Source organism: Delphinapterus leucas, chromosome 10 (genome assembly GCF_059928025.1).
Source record: "Delphinapterus leucas isolate spDelLeu-1000000601 "Yukka" chromosome 10, BTC_Dleu_Yukka2, whole genome shotgun sequence".
NCBI classification, from domain to species: Eukaryota; Metazoa; Chordata; class Mammalia; order Artiodactyla; family Monodontidae; genus Delphinapterus; species Delphinapterus leucas.
The window spans coordinates 84,794,273-84,814,172 of record NC_143138.1 but is presented as its reverse complement, the minus strand read 5'-3'; the positions used below and the strand labels follow the sequence as shown (position 1 = coordinate 84,814,172).

The 19,900-nt window shown below is 37.8% G+C and overlaps 1 protein-coding gene across 1 annotated transcript in view; it reads left to right on the top strand.

Moving 5' to 3' along the window:
* The first annotated feature begins 683 nt into the window (after nucleotides 1-683).
* Nucleotides 684-19,900, top strand: part of MDFIC2 (MyoD family inhibitor domain containing 2) — a 98,793-nt gene continuing 79,576 nt past the window's right edge. Inside the window, exon 1 of the mRNA XM_022572569.3 lies at nucleotides 684-771. Within this exon, the coding sequence (XP_022428277.1) occupies nucleotides 684-771 (88 nt within the window). The remainder of the gene's footprint in view (nucleotides 772-19,900) is intronic.

Genomic DNA, 19,900 nt, shown 5'->3' with positions numbered 1-19,900 from the left:
GGAATGCTGGACATTGAGAGACAAGAAGGGAGGCTGCCCAGAGCATCGGCACGCTGCTCCCCCGTCCCACGCCTTGGGCCTCCTCCCTTAGGAACAAACAGGTAAGTACATCGAGGTGCTGATGCAAGTGGGGCATCCTAGCTCACTGCAACCAAGCCATGGAGGAAGTCAAGTGCAATGTCCTGAGAATACCTAATAGGTCTCAACACCTTCAGGAAGCTCAGCTTGGCCTGGCTGAGGTCATAAGGTTCTCTCTCATTCTACCCAGCACATTGCTGAAAAGTCCTTTGGTGTTTATTAGTCTTTCTAGCTTTGCATGTCACTTTGCAGCATGCTTTTCTCTAGGCTATTAAGAAATGCATTAAAACAGCCACTGAATGTTTGGGTTTTGACAAATCTGGGGCTACTTGTTCATCTGTTTTTCTTTCGTATTCAGAAATCAGAGCTTACAGCAAGCTTGACTGCTGAAAAGTGAAATATCATCTAAAGTTTCGTTTTCAATGTCAGTGTTGTAAAATACTATACATGGATAAAATGTAAGATTTAACGTTAGACAGGGAGCTGAAAAACTACAGAGATAAAATGTTCCTATAATATGAGAGTCGTCTCTAAACATAAGGCTCCATGTTATAAATTTGGGTTCTTAATGAATTTTTTATATAACCAATTCTGTTTCCACTTAGATGTCAGAAACTGAGCTGGAAAAGATAAAAGTCAGAACAGCTGAGCATTTTGAAAATGACAAAAATAACATTTCTTGGTTGAAGGAAGGTAAGTCCTCTTGCTGTTGATTTTCTATCAATGTGAGAATTGTGCTTTTGTTTATAAGCAAAAAAGAGTGTGGAAGAAAGAAGAAAAATGTCCCAGCATTTCAAATGACATTAATACTTCTGATTTTCTTTCTTTCTTTTTTTGGCCTAAGTGGTAGTTTGAGGGTGTTTAGTATTGAAATGCTTTTTGTATTCCTTAGACTGCAGAGGTCACTCAGATGACTTTATGGGTAAGAGGATATACATTTTCAATTCAAATACACGTTACCTGTGAGATTCTTGTTGTGCTGGAGAATTTTCTCCCTTGTAGCCAGGAAGATGAAATAATTTGAGGACAAGTATTTTTTAAATAATAATCACAGAAAGGAGTGCAGGCTGTAGGAAGTCATGTCTACAAATAGAATCACCATTCACTGCAATTACAGAAGCCACCTTCCCCCGGGAGAGCACTGTCAGCCACAAGCACGCCGTGCTTAAGATGCTGGCTTGAAATACACACACAAATCGATATGTCCTCCTAGGAGAAGTACAAATATGTGCACTTTCTAAAATTCGTGTAAACTCATGATTATTTACTAGAAGGTTTGGTTTCATAATCTTTTCTTTTTATGAACATCTTTAATGTCTTTAATCTTTTTATGAACATCTTTAAAAGGAAACCAACTTGATATTCTATCTAAATAGATAAGTTGTGTCTTTTACTTCATTTCCTGAATCTACTCTGTTGTTAAAAGACGGCTCTTAAGTAGTTGCCATGCCTCAAAATTGTTTTCTAAGGTCACAGGAGACTTTAATATATATGTCAAGTAAGTTCTACAACACCAATAATAATAATAATAATCATGACATCAAACATGATGACAATGTGCATTAGTGATTATGCTGAATCATCACAACAACCTAGGAAGCATTAATCGCTCCTAATATTCAGGTAAGAAAATAGAGTCTCAAAGAGTTTAAGTAAATTGCCTAAAATTACAAAATTAGGAAGTAACAGAGCGGGGATTTGATCCCAGACTATGTGACTCCATAGCATATAAACTGAACTACCACCTTACACACTGTTTCATAGAAAAGATGTTTAAGTTACTTGTCAGGACATGATCTGTGCTCAGAAAGTTTTCCTAAAGTGTTTAAATCAACACCTCCACCTTCACACGTACTCTTCTATCCACTCTTATTCTTAATCCTGCTTTACCCCCATCCTCATTTTTTAACTGTTCACTTTTTTAAAAAAAGATTATCCTTCTGCCCCAGGGCCCCATAATCAAATTTAATAGCTGGAACTCATCTCCAGTGAAGACTTTATTTCAGGATAAAAGTGGGTACAGACATGTATTCTCAGAATCATTCCCTTCAAAAATCCACAGAGCTAAGAAATTCTCTAACTTCTTTTTATTAAACAATCTTTTAAATAGAATCTTTAAAAAAACAATATAGAAGTAAAAAAACTGAACTCAGGCCAAAGATCCCTCTGTGTTTTTCTTGAGAAGACCAAGCCCGCAAAGACAGAGAAGTTCTTCACTGTGACTTAGAGTGTAGTTTATCTTATTTCTTTTGCTTCAATTGCCCATGCTATAGATGTCTCACAGAGAAATAATGACAAAAATTGATATACCAGTCATTTGCTTCCTGAAGAATTTCCATTTTAAAAAATTGTCTCCATTAAGTACAATTTAGGATTAAATTTTTATAATCTACAAAATCTAACTTCCTAGGTGACCTGTTTTAGCCCATTTGGACACTTCACTTAAGCTACACTCAAATTATGTTTACTGTATCATAAAAGGGATTCGAGCCAGATGCAAGATGACAACATCTTAATTGGGAATTACCAGGATGAGTTAGTTTTTGAACATAATTGTCTTTTTTTGTTTGTTTTAATGTTAAGAAAAAGGATCTATGTTGGCTTTTTTTTCTTTTTTTTTTGCGGTACGCGGGCCTCTCACTGTTGTGGCCTCTCCCGTTGTGGAGCACAGGCTCCGGATGCGCAGGCTCAGCGGCCATGGCTCACGGGCCCAGCCGCTCCGCGGCACGTGAGATCTTCCCGGACCAGGGCACGAACCCGTGTCCCCTGCATCGGCAGACAGACTCTCAACCACTGCGCCACCAGGGAAGCCCTTTTTTTCTTTTTAAAGCAACCTGGTGCAATGGAAAGAGCAGAGGATTTAAAGTCAGACAGGTGAAGGTTTAAAATTTCAGCTCGGCTGTTTACTAGCTGTTTGGCTGTGCCATGTTGCTTAACCTCTCTGAGCTTCAGATTCCTCAGCCAAGGACTATAACACCTACTTTGTGAAATTATGGGAGAGAGATCTCATTACTTTTGTGTCTTTTTTTCCTCTTTAAAGCATGATTCAAAATAATACAATGTTTTTTTGAGATCCTGGTTCACACTTGGAACAATGTGCACTAGTACCGGCGCTGTATATTTTAATAGCTTTGTCAACAGAAAGGACCTCTATAAAGACGCAAAGAGGCAGTTTATTTGGGATCTTAGAATTGCAATTTGGGGAATCACAGGTTCCGGAGGAACCCAGAATAGTGTCTCAACAGAGGAAAACGGGCAGGGGGTTTTATGGAAAAAAGGAGGAAGTTCATGCAGGCTTAGACAAGTTGTTTACCAAAGATTTGGATTGGAGGGTAAATATGTTCCATATATACAACTGGGTTATCAAGCACGTCTCATCCCTTACTAGGGAAAGGTAGGGTTTCCTTGGTCCAAAGAAAGTCCAGTTCTCAGCATTATTGTTTCCTTTTGGCAATTCAGCAACTGCTCAGCAGCTTTATTTTTGAGTGTTCAGCCAAAGTTCAGCATGGACAGCAAACACGGAGGTCCTTCTTGACACTTCATTCATTTCCTGCCACTGTTTCTCTCACAGCATTTTATATAAATTCCTTCCCGTGGTCCCTACAACCATTTGGTGTGCAGTAGTATTGTCTCATTTTACAGATTAAAAGACCGAGGCTCAGAGAAACTAGATCTTGCTCAAACTGACAGAGCTGTTAAGTGGCAAACTGAACCTTGAACCCAAATCTTCCAAATTCTGTTCTTTGCCTTAAACCACTTTGTCACAATGCCTTCTCCAACAGTTATCAGTATTTGAAATTTATCAAACCCCATCCCCCTTAAAAAAGAAAAAGAAATACAGTCATCCCTCGGTATCTGCAGGGGGATTGGTTCCAGGACCTTTTGCAGATACCAAAATCCAAGGATGCTCAAGTCTCTTACACAAAATGGCATGGTACAGTCAGCCCCCTGTACCCACAGTTGCAGAACCCATAGATAGGGAGGACTGACTGAAGAGACTTGAAAGTGGTTCAAAAGTTTTTTTCATGAATAGCAAAAGTAATTGCTTCTCCCATCACAGTGCCTCTTGCCTCCCTCTGCAATTCCAGCTAGTACTGGCCACGTTTAAAACATAGGGAATCACAGCACTGCCCTATTAGGGTTGCAGCAAGCACTCACTGGCATAATCTACATAAACCACTGAGCACAGCACCTGACCTCAGAGTGAGCATGGGACCAACAGGAGTTAGCACCATCACTGCCAACCTGAGTACTGATACTCTAACTTCTCATCTTCAAACATTCAGTCAACTTACCCAATTCGAGTCAACATTTATTAACAGCGGTATCACTGGAGACAAGGCATGAGCATAACAGAGAACAATTTTAAAAAATGAAAGAAGGACAGAAACACAGTCCTGCACTCAGGAATTTTATCTAATTGTCCTGCTTTCCCCTGAAAGGTGAAGAGGTTCTTATTTGCCTTCTACTTTCTCTCCTATGGACCATGGGCCTGATGGCCTCGGCAATGGTGCCAAAGAGCTGCTTAAAGCAACATCCAGAGCTTTTATTAACAATTAGGGTAAATAGCGTTTAAGAAACACACCAACAAACCTGAAAATGCACTCGGAGTCAAGTTAACTGAATCCTATTTTACCTTCTATCAAACTACCTGGCAATCTTGTACCATTATTCGTCATCTTGCCTTTAAATTCCTGACTTCTCAAACTTTAGATTGATCAAATTCCTGGGTCCCAACTTAAGGAATTCAGGAGGATATAGGTGGAGGCCAGAAATAAATGCTTAAGAGCAAGTTAACATGAAGTAACATGTTCAGGGACCATACTTGGGGAAACCCTGTTTTAAGACAATCAGAGAAACAAAATATGATTGTGAAATATGCACCAGGCAAGATGTACTGTGTAACTGTGCACCAAAGTGGTCTAGAAAGGCCAATCTTGAAGGTGGTCATCCTCTATTTGCACAGGTGAAGAGGAGTAATGCTGGGTGCAAATCACAGGCTGCATGATGCCCGCTTTGGCGCTAGGGAAATGGGCATTTGGGCCAGTTACCTGTATATGGATTAACACAAAACAAGGAGGACAGAAAGACTGAGTTCCAACTATAAGTTAAGTAGTTAGTTGGACGTGGGTTCTAAGTTGTCACTGCAGGTCTGAGGTCAGGGACTAATATACTGAAGCGTCATTTAAATCTGTAACTGGAGTGCAAAGTGGGATGAGGCAGGCAGAGGAAACTTTAAGGCAAGGGGGATGTTGATGGCTAAGACAGCAATGCATTCAGTAGCCCTGAAGTGAGGACAACACGACCAGCATGAAAGTCATAACAAGGAGAAGAAAATAGGCCCAAACGTGAAAAAGGTTACAAAGGAAAAACTGATATATCATAGAAACTGGGGGGGAAATTACAGGTGGAGTAAGATGGCATGTAACACCCCATTAAACCAGGGAGCATTCTGGGTAAGCATTTCAGTGCTCGCTCCTTATACTATTTGATGGGGAAGAGAAACATCAGAATGAAGGGATGGAAGCTTTTAAATTGTTGCCATTTGCAGTTTAAAAATCACAGCATCACCAGTGTTTGAGCTGCACACGATTTCTTAGAGTGTCTCCTGAATTTTCAGGAGAAAGTGGATTTCTATATGAAATCTCCTGATTTCTAAAGGTTAACTAATAACAATTAACAACAACAAACAACACTTTCAAGAAAGAGCCATGCAGAACAAATGAAACCAGGTTCTGTGAGTCTATTTCAGCCCATGGGCTACCAGTGTGTAACTTCTGTTCTAAGAGCTTGTATCTCTTAACAAAATCTAGTACAATTTCCTAAAAACTGATTTTCCATAAATATATATATATATACACACAAAGTCAAAACAATGGTGTGACCTAAAAAATGTGAAGTTAAGAAGATAGAAATAAAACTGTTTGCCCTTCAGAAGACTAGCTCTCTGTAACGGTTTTAGTGGAGCAGTCTCTTTATGAGTGTAATAAATAGAGGGAAGAATAAAATTATCCCAAGTTACAAGTGTGCCCTCAATGTATGAAGCATAGTTTTATAATCTTCTAACCTGATGCTGACTCGGTCCCATACCTGCTACACTGGGTGGGCCCCAGAGGGAAAATTCATATTATAGAAAATACTTGATTTTTAAAAAATGGCCAGGGGGTGGGCACAGGGAGAGGGCAATGAATAAGCTTTCTCTCACTTTCCAAACATGCCAGGAAGAAAAGAGCCTGGGAGATGAGAATTCTGTAGTAACTCTGAACAAACTACAGATCCTTTTCTGTAAGCAGTCACATGGTGACTACCGTCTTTGGTGATTTCAAAATTATTATTTAGAGATATTTTAAAGGAAACTTCCCTAAACTTATTTAGTATTGATGTAGAGGAGTCAAGTCACCAATGAGTCGGCATCTTGAATACAGTGGTTATTATTTAAACAAAATTCAGGAGTATCAGAGACTAATATTCCAAGATACTGGAAAACATCCGAGAGGTCCAAAAAGCCATGTTACACAAATTTCCTTCTCAATATAATGCAAAACCTCAAATCCATAACACAAAAATCCCATCTCATTCTTTTTTTAAATTTTTTTTTGCGGTACGTGGGCCTCCCACTGCTGTGGCCTCTCCCGCCGCGGAGCAACAGGCTCCGGACGCACAGCCTCAGCAGCCATGGCTCACGGGCCCAGCCGCTCCGCGGCATGTGGGATCTTCCCGGACCGGGGCACGAAAACCCGCATCCCCTGCATCAGCAGGCGGACCCTCAACCACTGCGCCACCAGGGAAGCCCCCAGTTCATTCTTGATTAAGGTTTGTTTGCAAATGAGATAGAGAAAGTATAAATCTTACATTTACTGACATTCATAAATTCACTCAACTTCCCTTAATTCCAAGTGAAGACAGTTCACTTCATTTGCTCAGAAAAATAATTTCAGATCTTGAGCATTAAGACAATTCCAAAATGCATACTTTATACAATTCCACAAGCATTTGATGAGGCTCCTCTTGAACTCACAGATAACATATCAGGCGAAGAAACAAAGATGTCAAAAAAATGAAAACGCCACAGGTTTTGCCCTCAAGGAACTCATGTATTTCAGTGCTTTATTATAATGACTAAATATTAATCCATGCTAATTCGCTCATTCAGATAATTTTCATTTTTAGAAGGGCTACTTTTTTGTGTCTAGCTTAAAAATTAACCCACATTAACACCTATTTTAAATTGTTAATTTCCACCAATAGCATATCTTAGTTTCCTTTTACTATGTACACACAGGAAACAGAATCATTAGCTCTTGTTTCTGAGGTCTCCATGAACTTGTGAAAATGTGTTACCTAACAACCAAAATACAGGTAAGGAGAAGGTAATAGTCAAATAGAATGTTGTGCTGTTTTTAACCAGAGCTGAAAGGAGAAATTATACGTGAAAATATGTCCTTGTAAGTCATATAAAGAAGTAAAATAAGCACAAGATAATTTCACAGGGTAATTGTTTTGAAGCTGTAAAACAAGATGATGTGATAGAAATTGGTGTGGGGAACTGTCCTTGAGAATCAGTGGTCAGAGAAGTTCTGAAGGAGAGAGATTTGAGTGGAGACTTAAATGACAAGAAGAAGCCAGCTGTGCAAAAATCTGGCAAGAGCATTCCAACAGGAAAAAGATCCTGTTTAAAGATAGTATGGCTCAGAATGGCTGGGTGGGAAGGAAGGAAGGAGGAAGAAAGGGAAGGAAGAAAAAAAGGAAATGAGGGAGTAAGGAAGGGAAAGGGAAAAAAAAAAGGGCTCAAGTTGCAAATAATGTAGAACCTTGCTGGTTGCAGTCAGGAATTCAGGTGTTTTTCCTTAATTTGAATTAGAAGCCACTGCAGATTCTAAGCAGGGGAATAAAAGGACTCATTTATATTGGATGTGGTAAAGAGTGTACTCGGAAATAAAACAGAAGACACTGCAGTTAACCAAGCAAAAGATGGTAAGTGGGATAGGATAAAACTGTGAAGGTGAGAGAGGTAGAATAGGATTCGGGACCTATTTTGGAGGTAGAGCCAACTGAATTGGCTGGTGCCCTGGTGTGGGCCGACAGAAAGAAAGGAGGCAAGGCTGACTCCTGGCTTGAGACACTGCATGATGGTAATGCTGCATGAAGAATAAGAGAAAAACTGGCTGGAGATGGGAGAATCAGAAGATCTGGGTGGGTCAAGTTAAGTGTGAAATGCTGAAGATAATCCCCATGAAGATTATCAATTGGGCAAGAGGATATATGAGATCAGTGCCCAGTTTAAGTAACGCTGACAGGGAAAGCTGGCTAGAGATTTTGCTTTAGACCCGAAGATTGAGAAAGCATCTACCGATGGGAGAGCACAGGAAATGAGATACAATTTCAAGTAGAAACACAATTTCTTTCAAGGCAGGAAAGAACATGTGATGTTCCATGAAGTGAACAAAAACAAGAAGGGCTGGAGCATCTTGACCCAAAGGAAGGTTGGCGTTTGATGAGTGTGGGGAGTTTGCCCAGGAACCGAGCCTCAAGCCTTTCAGAGACCTTGGTCAGTCAGCATCTTGGATTCCAATGAACTCTTTACCCTGGAAATGCCTACTAGAGATATATTTTATCTTGTAGTAAAATATAACCCACTGCATTTTATTCTCAAAAAAAAATTAGGTAAAGGACTATGAAAGGATAACATACTACTTTCAAGATCTAACAATGATAAAATGAAGCTTTAATAGTTTGTATTAGTTCTCCAGAGAATCAGAACCAATAGGATAGGTTGATAGATAGACAGATAGATAGACAGAAGAAAGATGAATGGATGGATAGATAGATAATAAAGGATTTATTATGAGGCACTTGTTTATACAATTATGGAGGCTGAGCAGTCCCACGATCTGCTGTCTGGAAGCTGGAGGCTCAGGAAAGCAGGTGGGAGTAGTTCCAGGCCAAGCCCCAAGTTCTGAGAGCCAGTGGTGTAAATCCTGGTCCAAGTAAGAAGTTCAGAGAACTACGGGTGCAGATGTCCAAGGGCAGGAGATGGATGTCCTAGCTCCAGTGGAGACAGAAAATATGCCCTTCCTCTTTCTTTTTGTTCTACTTATCCCTTAACCCACTCTGGAAAGAGATTTTCTCTAATCAGACTATCAATTCAAGGGCCAATCTACTCCCTGAAATAACTTCATGTACACACCCATAAATAATGTTCTACCAGCTCCCTGGATATCCCTTAGCCCAGCCAAGTTGACACATAAAATTAATCATCACATAGTTTTTGAGAGGAAAGTAATAGATAATTTTTCTAGTTAAATTAATGAAAAGTGGTATTTATTGGAAGGCTGGGAGTCAGTTTGCAGTCTACAAGGAAAATTCAGGTCCAGGATGGACAGGAAGTAATCTAGCTCTGGTGATCCAGATAGCAAGATTTAACGATACATTCAGGTCACCATTCCTAAAACATTAGCTCCACACACTTTTTCTGTCCTCTCATCCCCCTGTACTCGAGACTCCAAATCTCAAGGAAGAAAGCTCAACAGATTTGTCCATGAGTCCCCATCCTGGCTAGGCAGGGCAGGAAACCGTGACTGACAGCACCACAAGGCTACGCGTAATGGGGGAGAGATGCTTCTTCAGATGAACTTCAGTGTGCTAGCACCAGGATGAAAGGAGAACAGATGCTGTGTGGCTTCCAAATAATGTCTACTCTAAGAGACAGTACCCATGATTTTCAGTGCTTTGCTCCACAGGGATAATATTTTCTTAAGAACCTGACATGTGCTGCTGATGGAACACTGAACATTTCAGGAAGGAGAGTATTTACTTTAAATGTATTGGCCTTCTACCGAAGTTCAAAAGTCAGAATCATTTTGTTTCTCTGATAACCTTATTTTATGTTGAGAAAGTCCAGTAAAAGATGAGATCTGTGTTCTCACAGGTCAACAAATTAAATTCACATGGCACATCCTACAGCTGACGGTTGAAATTTCTTTCCAACTAAGCCTATAAAGTGGTAAGTTCATTTCTTACAAAATGATGATGTTGATCCCAATGGAATGGAAGGCCTACAAGATGCCATGTCAGCCTTGAGACTATAACCAGATGAATTAATCAGTGCAAAGTCCCTATAAGTTATTAAATAGCAGATTTAAACACTCTCTTTCAATGATGATAGGGCAGTACATCAAATCCAGAATGATCTTAGCTCACCATTATTAACTGCAATTTTATGAACTAGGAGTGAAGCCATCTGTAGAAACTGTGAACCAATCTTTCCTGTCTCAACAGGAAAATGAAGGTTGTAGCTAACTAGAAAGTTCAAGAGATTTACTTGTTTCAACTGAGATTTTTCAGGAGACTCCTTTTCCTCTATGTCACAACAGCTGTTGGTGTGATTCACTTAATCAACATTAGTATAAAGAGCAATCTTATAGGGAGAGGAAAAGTCCCCTATGTTCTATGGCTCAGGAATAAGGACATTCCATTTCTTGTAAATTCCACAAAGAGATACTTTATTTTTATATGATTATGGCCCATTTCTTTCAGCTCAGGAACAGCATTTAGAGGGAATACACTCTCTAATAAAACGTACCTGCGCTAGGTGTGCACCAGACCATTAGTACAAAAAGGAATGTGAAGAGAGGAAATGAAGACATCAGTCTGCAGACATAAATCACTTCAACCATTTTAGCCATTATTTAAGCCTGTCGAAATGTAAATGCGCAGCAAAGACAAAAAGCAAGGGCAATGACAGTAGTTTTGCCAGCGTATAACTTCCAGAAAAAAGAGAAGGGATAACTCCTAGAGGTGTAGTATTAAATAAGACATCAGACAATTTCTCCTCTTGAGCTGAATTTCCACACTACTATGGACTTGAAAAGAAACAGCTACCTTGCAGAAGGTAAGAAAGGTGCTTCATGATGTCTAATCTCAAACAACTGACAATAGGAGAGGAAAATCTGCATTTTAGCTCCTTCATTTGCTGATTTTATTTTCTTTATTATATTTAGAATATTCAGCATTATAGATTGGAAACCAAATTTCTCCCAGAGTTGACAAAAGATATATGTCAACACTAAAACATCCTGAATGTAAATTTCATTAAAATATGTAAAGTTTCTATAAATAAACTCTTCTGAAGAAAAAATTCATCAAAAATTATATTCCATCTACATTCAACAAAAAAAAGAAAGATTCCACTCTATACATGTGTCTTAAAACTAATTTCTTAGACCACTATATGAAAACTCAGATTGATAAGACAAAGTATTCATACCATAAAAGAGGCATTTGTTTTATAAAATAATATACAATTAAGTAAACCAAATCAACGAATGTTTTGATTTCCTGAAACTCAAAGACTTAACACAAATAATATGTCATGATTCTTGTGCCCAAGGAACTTATAATTCAGTTGGAGAAACAAAATATCAACAACACATCCTGTGTGCCAGAGGATTCAGACAAGAGCAAGCTTTTCAACTTTATATGAAATATAGTACGATGTGCACAACCAATTTGGATGGAACTTTTCAGTATCAATCTCTCACACACCAAACCATACGGGTATACCTAATTCCTTAGATAAAGATTTCTCTTAAGATTAAAACAGAGCTTGTTGGTTTGCTAAATTTTTAATGGATTTAGCAGATTTCGGCTAAAACAACTGCACTAAAGATTCCCTTGAAAACAGGATTCATTTAAAAACATTAACTTAGATTTCTTACATAGTCTCTTAAAAGAAAAGAACTTTTTGTAAATATTCTTTAATTTATTACCCAGCCCTTTTTCTTAAAAGAAAAAAGAAAAGAAAAACAACTGATGTCCATATTTTAAAATGAGGAAAAACTATAACATGAAGAGATAAAGATACTTAATAAATAGTAAGGGAGTTCATTTTTCCAGGGGAAATTCTAATGTGAATGACTTATTTAGTGAAGAGGGAAAACTGCATTAAGGACTTTTAAAAAAAAAAATAACAACACAACTTGGAGGCAAAATATATTCATAGGTCATGAATACACTGGGGTGTCCAATATACTGTTAAACCTCTAAATTCTGTAGGCCAACAACCATTAATTAAGAAGCTACCCTCAGGCCTCTGGATTCTAGGACAAATTACCAAGTCTGAGTTCTAAACTCAATTCATCACTTCCTCTCTAATAGAAGAATGTACTCGTTGCTTCAGTTTTACTTAAGGACATCAGTCTTGTCTTGTAGTCCCCTAGCAGCTAGGAGAAGTAACTTGTTCTCCTCACTTCACAGGTTAACAATGCTAACTGGAAATCGAATTTAATTTGTAAAAACCCTGAACAGGGAAAAGTTACATGGTTAAAAATTATATATATTATTATATATTACATACATATAATATACATAGTTATATATAACACATATGTATATGGAACAAAATATTTTATTCCATCCTTCTCTCTGGCCTTCTAACAATACATTTATTGACTTTCTTCTCTTTGTAAGACAACACAGTAGCTTCTTAGGAGGGAATCAGACATAAATAACACTCTAGGTGCCCACAATCAGTGTATATGTGATATTGCAGAGGCCGGCAGTAGTTAAGGAAACTTCACCATAAGCCACCAGATTTAATAAAGCAGAAATGTTAAGTATTAGATTGCTAATTGCTCAAGGGCATGGGCGTATCCAGCTTACTTACTTCTATATTTGAGCATCCAGATAGCCCCTGGAACAGAGCAGATGCTCAAAAATGATATGAATAAATGAAAGAATACGTAAGTAAATTCCAAAGATGATATGATATTCAGAAGTGATATATGATATAAGAAAGAACACATCTACAATTCAGAAAAATCGGGGATGTGGCTGGGCTATAAATCATAACTAGAGTAGGCAGTAGCATTACAAACTGATGGAATACTATGGTCTAAAGTGGAGACAGAGAAGTCTGGGGTGTTCAGAGAACAGTAGTTATGTTTTCCTGGGTAAAGGGTATGTATGTGACAGTAGGAAATAAACACTGGCTCTATCATGAAGGACTGTTAATACTAGGCTGAAGAGCATATTTGGAAAGTTCTAGGACAAAGAGAAGCTATCAAATGTATCTGGGCTGGGGGTTGGGAAGGCAGACAGGACCTAAAGATGGCAGAAAACTCTGTGCTTTAGAAAACATTTGTGATTTGAGCATCTTTATTTAAATGGATTAGAAGCATATAAATTGAGGGGAAGGGTAGAAACAGAGTGTTGCATCCACAGATGAGAAAGAATGACTTCTGCATTGGGCTACTGGTTGCCAGGACAATGGGAACAAAGGGGCTGGCACCCAAGAGAGTGCTGGCCCCAACGCCTTGGCCATGGACTAGATGTTAGAGGGTAAGAGAAGGAGGAGTTGTCAGAGGTTCTAGAAAACCTCAGGGTTGAAACTGGAATGCCTCTGTGTGTGTGTGTGTGTGTGTGTGTGTGTGTGTGTGTGTGTGTGTGTCCCCTTATGTAAATAATCTGTTTCAGAAAATTAGAAAACGCAAATGGCAAAAAATTACTCCAAATCTTAACACTTAGGGGTAGCCACTGTACATCTTTCCTTATATGTTTTATATGTGTACCAAAGTGTATATACACACACTAGTAAATTTAATGAAATTTGATTATGCAATATAATTAATAATGTGCTTTTCTTACTCATAAATGAATGTCAATACCTTTTCAGGTTAACAAATACAGATTTATAGCACCATGTCAATGGCTATACACACAGTACTCCACTGCTGAAGTCATAAAATATATGTCAACATTTCCTTACTTTCGGATATTTAGGTTGTTTCCAATTTCTTGCTTTGAAATCGCAAAAGAATACACTACAGCATCTATTGCGATTTCCTTTCAAACGGATTAACCAGAAGCACCTTGTGCATCCTCACACCTTATCTTTGGTTGTCAGGGAACCGTATGCAACGTACTGCACATCAGTGCTTCACTTTATGTTCATAACAGCCATGCTCAGGAAGAAAGTAAAGGTCAGAGAAATTTTAAAAATGAGGTCTAAAGTCACACAGGTAACAGATCACAGAACCAGATCTCAAGCCAGGCATGCTGATCCTAAATCCACGGCCTGTTCACCATAGACTCTGCTCTGAAATATACTTGAAGGTAGATAACCAATAACCCCTCACCTGCACTCATTATGACAAATAAAATTAAAGGAAACTGAAAAAGTTTGGGGAAGCCTTGTGGATAGTGTATATGTATTTATTTTTTTTAAATTTATTTATTTTATTTTTGGCTGCGTTGGGTCTTCGCTGCACGCGGGCTTTCTCTAGTTGCAGTGAGCGGGGGCTACTCTTCGTTGTGGGGCATGGGCTTCTCACTGCAGTGGCTTCTCTTGTTGTGGAGCACAGGCTCTAGGCGTGCAGCCTTCAGTAGTTGTGGCACACGGGCTCAGTAATTGTGGCTCACGGGCTCTAGAGCGCAGGCTCAGTAGTTGTGGCACATGGGCTTAGTTGCTCCGCGGCATGTGGGATCTTCCTGGAACAGGGCTCGAACCCGTGTCTCCTGCATTGGCAGGCAGATTCTTAACCACCGTGCCACCAGGGAAGCCCGATAATGCATCTTTAAACCTCTAATTCATGTAGTTGGATTCTCTAAACACCTGTCTTCAGCAAAGACATGGTGATTTAAGTGGGAAAGAGGACTTAGTTATGACATTAGGCAAAGATTCAGAAGCCAACTTATCTACAGATTGTAGTGATTAAATAGTTCAGAATGAATTACAACATTGTAATATTGCTGCATTCATATTTAAGAGATAAAAGTTGGAGTTCAGTTCCCATAATATCCAGTCATTTAAGACACAAGAGAGTTAATCATGTTAATATCTTCCCACTGATGTTGGCTAACTAAAGAAAAAATATGGCTGATGGAGGAGGGAAGTGGGAATCTTATTCTGTTTGCTGATCTTTCTGAAACGAGCACTTGAAAATAAAACATATCACATCAAAGTGTGGGGGAAAAATAACTCCAGCGGCAGAATCAACCATGATCAGATTAAGAAACAGCAATATATTTTTGCATGGCTAATAAACAGATCAAAAACCTGCAGACCTAAGGATATTTGGATGCCAAATCTAACTTTAATTTTCAAATAGCCTTATCTGGTCTTACCATCTCTCCAGCAAGAAAATTACATTACACATAGCCCTGCTTTCTCATATTCAGCAAGTAGCATCCCACGGTCAACCTTAGACGTGACCTTAATTTTCCTTGTTATATTCAGAACTTTAAAAAATTTGTCCCCTTAAATCTTTAAATAGTAGGATTTAGCAAAGAATAAAAGACACCATTCTGTAAAAGCTTGAAGCCAGAAACAAACACAATGTATTGCAGACATGATGGATACTTCATCCATTGTATTTTTCAACCATAAATTAAATTCAATTGTACTTTGGTGATCAGAAGCCTGCTAGTTTACAATAATAATATTTTTAGTTAAAATTATAAATAAAGCTACTTTTTTAGGTAATCAAATGACACTTAACAAATTACCTGAATTCTTACCATCTACGCCACCAACGGAAAACAACAACAATAACAAAATGCTTAGGGGAGAATTTTAATTTCTCACTTCACATAATGGAGGAAAGTGAGTCAAATATTTTTCCACCCTCTAAGAAGTTTAATGCAACTCCAAGAATTCTAATTACACAAATACACTTACTGCTCCACAAGGCACCCAGACATTCGCAATGAAAAGCATTCTTATTTCTGTCTAACCAATTGAAACTACAGTGATTATATGAAATTGGCATTAGTAATAAGAGAAGCTAAATGAATAACTTGAGGGTTAAACAGAAGTAGAGTCTAATTACAGCCCTCTAGTGGCTCAAATATCTAAACTGTTCATTTTCACCAAGACATCTAGTCTCTGTGGTCTGAAGCAATTTTCTTACAACCTTTATCTAAACTTTGCCTACCATATTCAAGTAAACAGGTTGGCTCTTTGGTTCTTTTGCTTTGTTTCTGTAAGGACTCATTTTACAATAACCAATTACTCAGAGTCAGACAAAATAATTTGCACAATTATTTAAATTGTCCAATATTAAATTCAACAAGGAGAGAACTGTGCTTAAATGTAAATTTTATTTGTTCTCTTTTTTAAAATAATTAGAGATCAGAGAGAAATAGGTTTGTATCATTTCAGATTTCCATAAGGAATAATATATACACTAATTAGTCAATCAAAAATCATTGGCAAAACCATAATATACTGGGGGTAGGGGTTGGAGAGGAGGGTATTGGACCAAAGCCTGGCAATAGGCTAGACCAGAGAGGCAGATCATAGTGTACTTATTAACCATGTGAAAGAAGTTACTTGAAGGGCAATGGAAAACATTAAACGGCCTTAAACACAGAGAGACCATTATTAGATTTGCCTTTTTTAAAGACCACTCTGGCAGCAGTGTGGATGGGAGAGGCGGAAAGCAGATAGAAGGGTTCTGCAGTAGCCGAAGTAGAAATTTTTTAAATGACAATATGAATGAGAAGAGAAAATGTGAGGATTCGTTGAAATTTACAATTGTCAGGACTTCCTGGTAACTTGGTTCTGGGGATGAAGGAGACAGATGTCAAAGACAGAATGCAACGTGCTGGGTCAATTACCAAGCTCTTTGCTCAGGTGGAAACACAGGAACTGTAGTGTATCCTTCACTTGCTGTGAGTTACATAACTAAACGGGTTTGGTTTTTTTTTAATTACCTTAATTGAAGGAGTATGTCAACCAATGTGGAGGTGTTAGAAGTGTTGGGTTCTAGAAATTAGAGTTGAGTATTTCTTGGACTTCGGTTAACTAACATGAATTCCATCATATTTTCTGGTGGGCTCTGGGTGCAGAAGTTAATAGGGAGGAAGCAGCATATTCAGAGTTCTTTCAGTCTCTTAGGGAGACAGTAAGCTGAAGATCTGGAGAGGGAAAACAAGCATAGGGTTTAAATGAAGCTTCATGGCCTTTTATGTTTTAAATTTCAAGTTGTTTGGGGGCTTATGGGGAAAGGAAATCTAAGGTTCGTAGTAGGTATAAACGACTCATTCATTTTCTCTTCACCTTATTACAAAGTAAAGAAAATGTTTTGATAAACAAGGCTTTCACCCTTTCCCCACGAGTAAAAATACTGCTGCTTGGAATGAAATGTAACATGTAAAACAGACCTAGAGTTCTGCTGATGTCTTTAACAAGGTGATTCACACATTAAACACAGTCTTTAATGGGGTACACAGAGGCTGTGAGGTTTGCAAATCAAGCTTGTTTCTATTTTTACACATAATTTACCTTTGTTGTTTCCATAAAGGTGAAAGAATATAAGGAGCAGGCATGAGAAGCAAAGAGAAAATAAATAGGGGGCATGTGTTCTTTTATCAAACCATACTTCAGTTTCATTAAGTAAGGCCCATATCAACAACAAAAATGCAACAACTGAGATATCCAACATGAATCAAGAGGTATCATGGATCAAAAATACAGCACTTTAAAATATTTCCATTGCAGTATTTATACCATTGGGAATGATACTGTCAAGAGCCAAGTCCTTGGAACCACACTGACCTGTATTTAAAATCTGGTTCTACTCCTAATTAAACAGTAATCTTAGCCAACTCAGTTAACATCCTTGAGCTTCAGTTTCCAAAGCTATAAATCAAAAATAATAAAGGCTGCATATACAGTGGATTGCCTACCCAACATCCGTTTTCCCCTTGTTCTTAAAAAACCTCAATTTTGTTCAGAAACCCACCTATTTCATTACAGCCATGCATTTCCAGGGAGGCTGGCTCCATCAACAGTCCCAGGAGTGAAATGAATTCTGATTGGTTTAACCCAATCATGGTGGTTCCAATTGCCCTTACCGGTAATCGTTTTAGACAAGTTTGTGAAATAATTCAGGACAATGAGACGTGAATCTGCTGGAGACTTTTGGTACAGGTTTTCGTTTTGTTTTATTTTGTATAAGGAAAGGTGAGCTGATTGCTTTATTTATTTGTTTGTTTGTTTATTTATTCACTTTTATTTAGGTTTTAGGTTTTGGGGGATCCTAAGGAAGTTTACAAGTAAAGTTCTTTCCACTTTTGGATGCTGTCGAGTCTTTATGTGACGCCTGAAAGTGGGAAGCCACCTTATGGTCCTAAAGGGAAGTTAGCCTAATAATAAAGTCATGCATCTGACCTAATAAATTAACACAGGGGAAAAAAAGGAAACAAAAATCTTATGAGTGTTGTCAAGCAGTTGATTTAATCAACCCTTGAGCCAACCTACCTCTGAAACTGATATGTGAGAAATAAATTACCTTTTTTTTTAGGCAAGTTTTAGTTGGAATTTTCTGTTATTTGCAGCTGAAGGCTACTTTGCAGAATGAATAATAATGAATGAAAAGTACTGAGCACCCAATAATAACTACTGTCATTATTACTTTAACCTTTTTTTCTCATAGTCACCTTCTAGGTCTTTTTCTCCCTTTTCTTGACCCTATGGAAACCATCAGGGAATGTGTAGTTTCTTATTCCTTTCTATATTCTCCTACATACCTACAACAGTGTTTATCAACAGTAACTGCTTACAAATATTGTCAAAATGAAATAGAATTGAATCAAAGCATTTTCACACATTGGACTGTAGGGTCTATTAATGAACTAGAGTAGACAGATTTCATTAGCAAAAGAGGGTGTATTTTATAAAGAACAGTATGAGAAAAATCAATGTACTTTTTATTCTAAAGAATGATATATTTTTCATTCTAAAGAGAAAATATAAATTTCCATGAACCAAGTTTCAAATGCTAGAGCAATACTATTTTGAACAAGTGACATTTCTAAAGCACCGAGAAAAAGAAACTCAGATGAGAAAACTTAAAACATGACAATGTCTTTGTAAAACCAAGCCGTACTCTTAATAAAAATTGATAAATATTAAAGACTCATTCAACTGTTGCCCAAAGTACCATCCTTGATCTTATATTCATATTCCTGAGTGATAGCTTGCGCTTTTTATGTTTTTGTGCTCCCTCTTTCATCAGATAACTCCACTCTTTCTTTCTGGGTCCAAGAGTCTCTTTAGGCCTCAATGTGTAACACAAAAGTAAATAAAGTGACGAAATAGAAAACAGCACAGTTAATTTTACCAATTAGGAAATATAAGCAAGCTCATAAGGAGGCCTTTTTTCCCTCTCTTTTCAGTAAGAGTCAGATATTCATTCATCTTTTTTTCTTTCTTAAAACTTTCTGGATGAATATTAATGTCATAAAAAAAGAAATCCTATTAAGTTCTAGTGAAGTCTAGTCTTGTGCTGAAAAGAGAAAATGGGAAGAAAAGGATCAAGTCTACCAGGAAAATCTTATCTGGGGACAAATCCCAAGCTAACACAGTTTTATATCACTGTAACATCCAACTAAAGCAGAAGTGTTTTGTTTTCACTAACCTCTAACTAAACTTTAGGATTCCCTTCAATCATAAAGGCAACATCACAATAATTGGCAACAACTGTGATTATGTGAACAACAGAAATCATGGATATTTTCACATCACCTTACAATTGTAACTGATATCTCAAAATGTTGTTTATTTTTATCCCATCATTAGTTATTCGATCTCTGTACTTATTGAATTTATGTGATAAAGATGCACATCTATTACTATATCAACAATTTTTAAATATTTTGATAACTATATGTAATTGGTTTCCTTATAATCCTATGGATTTTATTTTTATGCATTTAAAACATGACTCTGAGAAGTGGTTTATAGCCTTCACCAGACTTCCATGGCTCAAAAAAAAATGTTAAGGACCCCTGGACTAAGGAAATGCAAATGAGCAGAACA